Here is a 7,462-nt window from a genome sequence, read left to right as displayed (position 1 = left end):
ACGTTTTGGCATATTTTTATGCATATCCAGAAGCTTCCATTCGCAGTGCAGAAAAATATTTAGGTGTATGCTTCAGTACAACGAATTTTGAAAAATCACGGAATGCAGGTTAGGTACCGTATAAATTTACCAAAGTTCAAGCTCTAAAAGCAGAAGACTTCGAACGTAGAATGCATTGTTGTGAATCCCTTTCGATTCATACACAGGAGGATCGGGAACTTTTGTCAATACCTAAATCCAAATTCTAAAAAAAAATAATGTTTCTAGAAGAAGCGACTTTATTGAGAAAATTTGACGATTTAAGTATATAGATATGATGTATCATCTTGAAGCATTTTTCACCATCTTTCAATTTATCGAGTAATATAGAGGGGGTTTCATTCGAAAAAATGAACTTTTGACTACTTTTATGCACAATGGAAATAATAGTAATTTTAGCACGCCCTGTATGATATGGAGTCGATTTACTGGTGTTATTTGAATACTTCCAGTTTGTCCGAATTATCATCAAAATATCAACTTTTCATGAATTGAGAGTACTGATGTACTTAATTTCAACTAAGGCTATGTTTTGGACCATATTTAGCACAATTCATTTTTCATCTCGAAAACAGATAGAGATAGGTATAGGACATTATCAACAAAAAAGTAATAAAATACCAAAGCAATTCCAAAAATGTATTAATATATGTGCTGTTCAATTCAAAAAAATAAAGTTGCTAGGACTTTTTGATGGAAGTGGCAACGCCGCAATGCTGAAAATATTTCAGATCGATAGAACAGGTAAGGAAATGTGAGAAGTGAAATTTTCAGAAAAATCATGTTTTGCGTTTTCCAGAATCGTCTAACCTACCATAGACCGTGAGTCACGCTGTATATATCTGCAATGATCAATAAATCATTGCACAGTTCATCATTATGCAGATGTTATATTATCGATTTTCTCCAAGTAACTGGCAGGTGGCAATGTAAATAATGTACAGCGATCTACAAAAGTTACTGGATCTATCTATAGCCCATAACCCGAAATTGAATTCTAAAAAATCTCAGCTGATACTTTTTGACCCGAAACACAAAAGGTGGGAAATTGAAGGAAGAATTTAAATCCAACTTGGACAAGACCTACTACAAATAATTACATCCTACTACAAACAATAATTTGTAGCTGGATGCTGATTTAAGATTTCACAAACATATAAATTCACTTTGTCGTAGCTCATAAGGTATCTTACGTCAACTGTATCAAAGTAGAGATATTATGACTTCCAAATTGAAGTTGAAACTTTGCGAAACCCTCATATTGTCTAGATTAGCATATTGCGATAATCTACGGACCTGCTTTGATACACATTGATGTAAATAGCTTACAAAAAATACAAAACAATTGCGTTCGTCTTTCTTATGATGAGAGAAAATTTGACCATATATCCCCCAAGTTCGAGGAGTCAGGTTGGTTACCGATTGCTAAAACCTGACAGTTCCACCTACTCGTCAATACACATAAATTCCTAATTTACAAAAAGCCGAATTATATATATAAAAGATATAAAACTTTCGAATCTCAGAATAATTCGAGTTCACGAAACCGTCACACTTTTATTATTCCAAAACACTCGACAGCCTGCTTTTCTCGAAGTTTTATTTACAACTCTATCAAACAATATAACGCTCTGCCCAGTGAATTCAGACACTACTACATATATAATTTTAAAAAAAAGTTGAAGTATCTGAAGTCTCCTGGATGAATAATATATTCATGTTATGCCTTCCTCATATGATTTCCCTTTGTTTCACTTTTGTGTATGTTTTGCTATATATTTTACCGTATTTAAACTAAATAGTTTTTTAATATTCACTTTGGAATTCATAACCTCTGTTTTTTTCTTAGTTTCACAAAGATTTATGAACTACTCACTTACCACTGTATACTAGGTAATCATTTTTATATTTCTATATAGTACAGGCTATCCCCTAGGTTGAGTTGTAAAACAGCCTCGGCACTTCGCCCTTTCATTGTTTTTTGTATCCACTTTTTCTTTATGAACAATCAATGTCAATGTCATTTATTATTCTTATTATTGATATTCATCTCCATTTCTGAGCCAATAGATTGTGTCAACCCAAAATCACCAAAACAAAAGTTCCACTGAAACAACTTTAGTTTCTGAGAAATTGACAAATTTACATTCATACTATATTTTCCCAACTCCATATATAATACGAAACGCTCAATTGTTTTCGATTAATTCGAGAACGATTCGCGATAGTCTGGATTCTCCAACATGAATCTTTTGAATTCTGAAAAGTAGGTACATCATTTGTATAATTCAGCCAACATCGTATCTTTTAGAGTTACCGTTCTAGTAACAATTCATGAATGACAAGATAGAATTTATTATTTCATACTTCTTTCCATATGCAGCTAGCTATGCAATTTTATTTAATTTCGAGTTTAACGTCGTCTCTCTTTTTCTATCTAATGAAAAGTAAAGAAGTTCATGAGAAAAACTATCCTGAAATGTCAATTTTTGATAATAAGTACATTTTTATTAATTTTTTTTAAAATAATAAATACATTCATATTAATTGGATCACCATGTGACAAACCCAAATGAATCTTCTTCTCATTTGGAGGATTATGTTTTATATCCATTCCTTCGATTCAATCTACGTTGACTTTCTTGAAGTTTCCGTAATATCCCAAAACATCGTCATTGACTAAAGGGGTCGGCCTAAGTGATTCATCTACACGTAGTTTCTCCAGAATATCAAATCTTCCTTTGTAGTCTTGAAATTTTCGTTTCCATATTTCTAAAAAAAATATATAAAATAGATAAAAAGAGTAGAAAAAAAGCATGTACTTAACCGTAGCTCAAGTATATTGAAACGTTATCAATAATGTTGACATATTGATATATCATATTGAAAGATTGAATGTGATACGTGAGTAGAAAAATTATTTGATTAGTTAGTATTATCAATAGTAATTTTTTCAGAAAAAAATAACAATGAAAATTAATTGGCGCCCCGAGGCGACATCATTGATTCCAGTGGCGCATTTGCTTTTTCAGCTGCAGAAAAACCCGGAAAAACCTGCAGCACCACATCATCTGAAGATATTGCTCTACCAATGTCCTCTCTCTCATAAAACAAAATGTAGGGTGTCTCCAGAGGTTCCAATGAATTCAATACATCGCCAGAACACTTAGTGACACGACTATCGTCAAACTTAAAGTCCGTTTCTTCTTTGACCAAGGTGTGATAATGACCAAATTCAACGCCAGAACCACAGTGAGCAATGACTGCGTGAATATTATAATAGTGGTCTGCTAGGTTGAAATGTTCATCTATTTCGAACCTTCCAAAGAGTTTCTTGCTTCCGTTAGAGGTTGAGTCTTGTTTGAAAATCATCAATGTTATTATTAGATTGACTAGTGCCTCACCTATACTTGTTTCCTAATAACAGTCAGTTAGTTTGGCGCATGTTTGGCAATACAGTCGATCATAACCTGTTAAAAATTCCATTTCCAGATGATTCAACAATAATCTTTGCACGGACTGGTTATTAGTCATATTAGGAAACGCTAGTTGAAGTTCCAGAAATTCACATACGTTTTTGCTACCTCTTGAACATGTACTACAAAGTAGTAGACTGTACGGAATCATTCAATCCAGAGCGGCCTGAAGTATTGATTTTGATATTGTTTCGCCCACGAAGAGTATTCAACAAGAATCCCAAGAATTCAGAACAATTCTCCTGTTGTCCTAACGAGTATCTAGTGAACTTTAAAGACTCCAGGAAATAGGTTGGAGGGAAAGATGATATATTCCTACGAAACTGCAGCTGCATGAACAGGTGTTTAAGTTTGTTGAATAAGTAGGAATCATTCTCGTTCTTGTTCATCCCTGAAACCTCGTTCTTGAAATTTTTCGTCATAAACAACACTTGTGAAATGCTATTCATGTAGCAAGTGTTTTCTAAATCATCTAATCCAATTTTTTTCTCATAAATTTCAGGACAACTCTCTACTGATTCGTAAGGAAGAACATGTTTCACATAATCTGCATAAGAACCATCTTCCAAGCTGCGATCGATCCTTCCAAGTGAAGAAAGGTTTCGTAGAGGGATCGATTCGTCTGAAAGGAAACCAGATTTTTCATATATCGATTTTTTTTCTGTGAACCAATGATAGTGGAATCCATTATGCCTTGCTTAATTCACTGTGAGATTTACACTAGACATTAACTCAACACGTGTTTCGTCATACAATGACTTCATCAATCGTTTCCATAGCGAATGCAATCATTCATCGTTTTCGTACAATAGCTTTATGGAGCGTAAGCTGAATATTAATATAAAATTCCACACTGGCCAACGAAAATGAAACAAATTTCATATGTCATAGCTGACGACGAGAACAAAATAATCACTTGTTCAGAACCGTCAATTTTTATGTGCAGCCTGTTTTCAGTTTTTTCATTTCCGAGTATAATGGTTATCGGTTCGTCTTTTCAGCCCTATTTACTTTTCCAAATTTAATGTTGCATATGTCCAGAAAAAATGTTGCCTGAAATTGATAGCAAGTCAAGACGTAGAAAACTATTTTTTATGAACTTTCAACTGAAACAAATCTTTTGAGGAAAAATGGTCATTGTTCTGAGCATAGTTTCTCACCTAGGCAAGACCAAAACCTTCATCCCCAACATTCAAATATTCACCGACTTACTTTCGATATGATTTGACTCTACTTCCACACAGTAATTGATATTTTGTTCAAAGCGGTTTCAGACATTCTTAATGTAATGTTTTGACATTCTGTTATTAACTGTCGATATGGACCATCTACAGTGAAGTTGTAGTTTTGAGGTGAATTATCAAAAAGAGTAACGGTTCAGAATAAGGTCAACTTGCAATCCAATCCACTGGTTACCTTCGACCAATCGAGCTACTGAAAAAATACTGACGAAAAACAATTTTGTTGTAATGTTGAAGGTGATCCTTATAGTGATGGTCTATTTCTGTCAACTTTCATGTGAATAACGATTCTACACTTCCACTCCCAACTAAAAATGGGCATACGCGAATGCAAATTCGCGGTCTGAACCAAAAGCCATTTCCAATCAAATACAAAGTGTTTTTATTTTTCTCTCTTTTGTATTTTGTTTTTTGTTATTATCTTGTATTTTGATGAGCAATAAACTCATTATTATTATTATTATTATTATTATTTTTTCACCATAGTGTGCGCTGGTCAGGCCCTATCCCCCGAAGCCCCGATACATTCGGGACGGAGCGCCAGCATTATCAACCAATGACCACTCCCCACACCGTGGGGTAAGTGATCATTGGGTCCGAGAATCATGTGCCCTGAGCAATCGCAGTAAGCCAAGAATGACAGCCTTCTTCATCTGTGCGGCTAAGATTTCTGGCTTAGTGCGGCAAGCCGGTATGATCTTAAGATTCGAGAGTAGAGAGGACATCATTCCACCAAGGACTCCAATAATCAGAACAATCATCTTGACAGAGTGATCTGGATAGAGTCTACGGAGTTCGAAGAGAAAATCTCGATATTTTATCCGTTTTTCCTCCTCTTTTCTGACGATATTCGTGTCGCCAGGAGCTGAAAACTCCATGACAAATATCGTTTTGCTCTGGTGGTCGAGAAAGATCACATCAGGTTCATTAGCTTGTATGAGCCTGAGGGTGGGGAACGAATAGTTCCAATAAATTTGGCACTTCTCGTTCCCCACAACGGATTCAATATCCCCCGGAGCGTAGGGGAACACCGGTGTCTCGTCAATACCGTAAGAGTGTCGTAGATGGTTATATAAGCACTCTTAGGGCCGCGTTATGTCGATTGATATAGGCCGAGACCACATATGCTGGACATGCTGATAGCAAGTGCATTAAAGTCTTGGGCGCCTCGCGGCAGGCCCTGCACCTTGTATCAGGTACCTCTTTACCCATCACGCGACTGCGGTAGACTAAGATGTTGAAGACACCATCACGGCAAACCATAATGAACCCCTCAGTTTCAGACTTCAGCCCACTCGACCTGAGAAAAGCGAAGGTCAGGCGCTTTGATAAGCCAAGGTCTCCAATGTTATTGAAGAAGACCTCATGCATTGGCCTATCCTTGTGTTTCCGCAGAAGTAAGGTGATCTCTGCGGCTTTCATCTGAGCTTTTTGCTGAACAGGTTCCAACTCGGTGACAGAGTTGTAGTCACCTCGTTCAGTTTCAAAAACTATACCGAGTTCATCAGCTGCTCGGACAGCTGCCCTGAAGAGAAATGTTCCAATTACTCCCATGGTCACGAACCATGCAGAGAAGGGGATCCGAACTCCTGACGACTTTACAGGCTGTATGCAGCACCATTCTGTCATGCAGACACTCCAAACACAAAAATTCACGGCCTCCTTGTTGTCGGGGGGTAGTACAACTGTTGAACGGACGGTAATGCGGGGCTCTGCCGTGATTAACCTTCTTTTCCCAGCTACTCGTGGTACTTTCATGGACAGAGTAAAATTAAAATCTTTCTGAGTCTACAGAGGAGATGGATGTCGTACTTACGACTCCAACTGACCTCCTGTAAATTTATATCAGGAGCGAGAGCTTCTCACTTCTCCAACTCCTGATCCAATGACTGAACCTAAAAACCTGAACCTAAAAAAGGTTTGGTGGTGCAGCCAGGAAACGACTGAGTTATCTCCTCGAAAGCGGTATACCTTATGAACCGCTTTGCACCAAATTCTTGAGCGACGTACGCATAATCTGTTTCAGATGGAGGAACAGACCCCTAATGAGCAGGTTAGCAAATGTTTGCGCTCAAGTGATGATTCACCAAAATCAGAGGCAAAAAACCCTTCACGGTTGAATCTAAGGCATCGTCAGGTGTAGCTGATGTACAAAAACCCTCATATAGGAAGGTTGTCGCGAGTTTCAAAGTGGGAATCTTGCACCTTGACTATCCAACTACCTCATTATCGATGAAACAGCAGAGCATATACTTTGTGCCTGCCCCGCTGGGGACCGAATCAGGTCTCCAGCGGCAGAGCCGTACTTCCACCATCTGCTCTGAAAGACCACTCATCATACAAACTAATCGGCTTCGTTAGGAAGCTGGGTGTATTTGGTCGAGTGTGAATAGATATGAGCCACAATAAACACTTTCGGGTTGCGATGGAGGGTCAAATAGACCCACTCACTTTGGACCTAACCTAACCTTTGATGAAGACAATGTTCGAAATTTGTTTGCGAAATTCCATTCCAGAGATTTTAGCCTTGAAGATGAGCCCCAAAGTGGTCGACCCACAGTGATCCTGTACGAGGATTTGAGGACCCTATTGAAAACTGACCTATCACGAGGAATGACCAAAGAACTGGGCGTCACCTCCCAAGAGGTTTTTGACAGTTTGAAACGTAATGAAAAGATAAACAAGATCGATTAACAAAGTGGGTGA

General features: G+C 37.5%; 1 protein-coding gene across 5 annotated transcripts in view; it reads right to left on the bottom strand.

Annotated features, from left to right (window-relative positions):
• Nucleotides 1–2,521: 2,521 nt before the first annotated feature.
• LOC111513342 (retinol-binding protein pinta) overlaps nt 2,522–7,462 on the bottom strand; it is a 55,288-nt gene continuing 50,347 nt past the window's right edge. For all 5 annotated transcript variants that reach the window (XM_074174157.1, XM_074174155.1, XM_074174156.1 and 2 more), the window contains exon 7: nt 2,522–2,811. In XM_074174157.1, coding sequence (XP_074030258.1) covers nt 2,663–2,811 — 149 coding nt within the window. In that variant the 3' untranslated portion in view covers nt 2,522–2,662. The remainder of the gene's footprint in view (nt 2,812–7,462) is intronic.

This window comes from Leptinotarsa decemlineata, unplaced genomic scaffold (assembly GCF_025532065.1).
Source record: "Leptinotarsa decemlineata unplaced genomic scaffold, Ldec_3_MD MMD2_tig00000505_RagTag_RagTag, whole genome shotgun sequence".
Taxonomy (NCBI): domain Eukaryota; kingdom Metazoa; phylum Arthropoda; class Insecta; order Coleoptera; family Chrysomelidae; genus Leptinotarsa; species Leptinotarsa decemlineata.
Note: the sequence above shows the minus strand (reverse complement) of the source record. Positions and strands in the feature narration are given on the sequence as shown.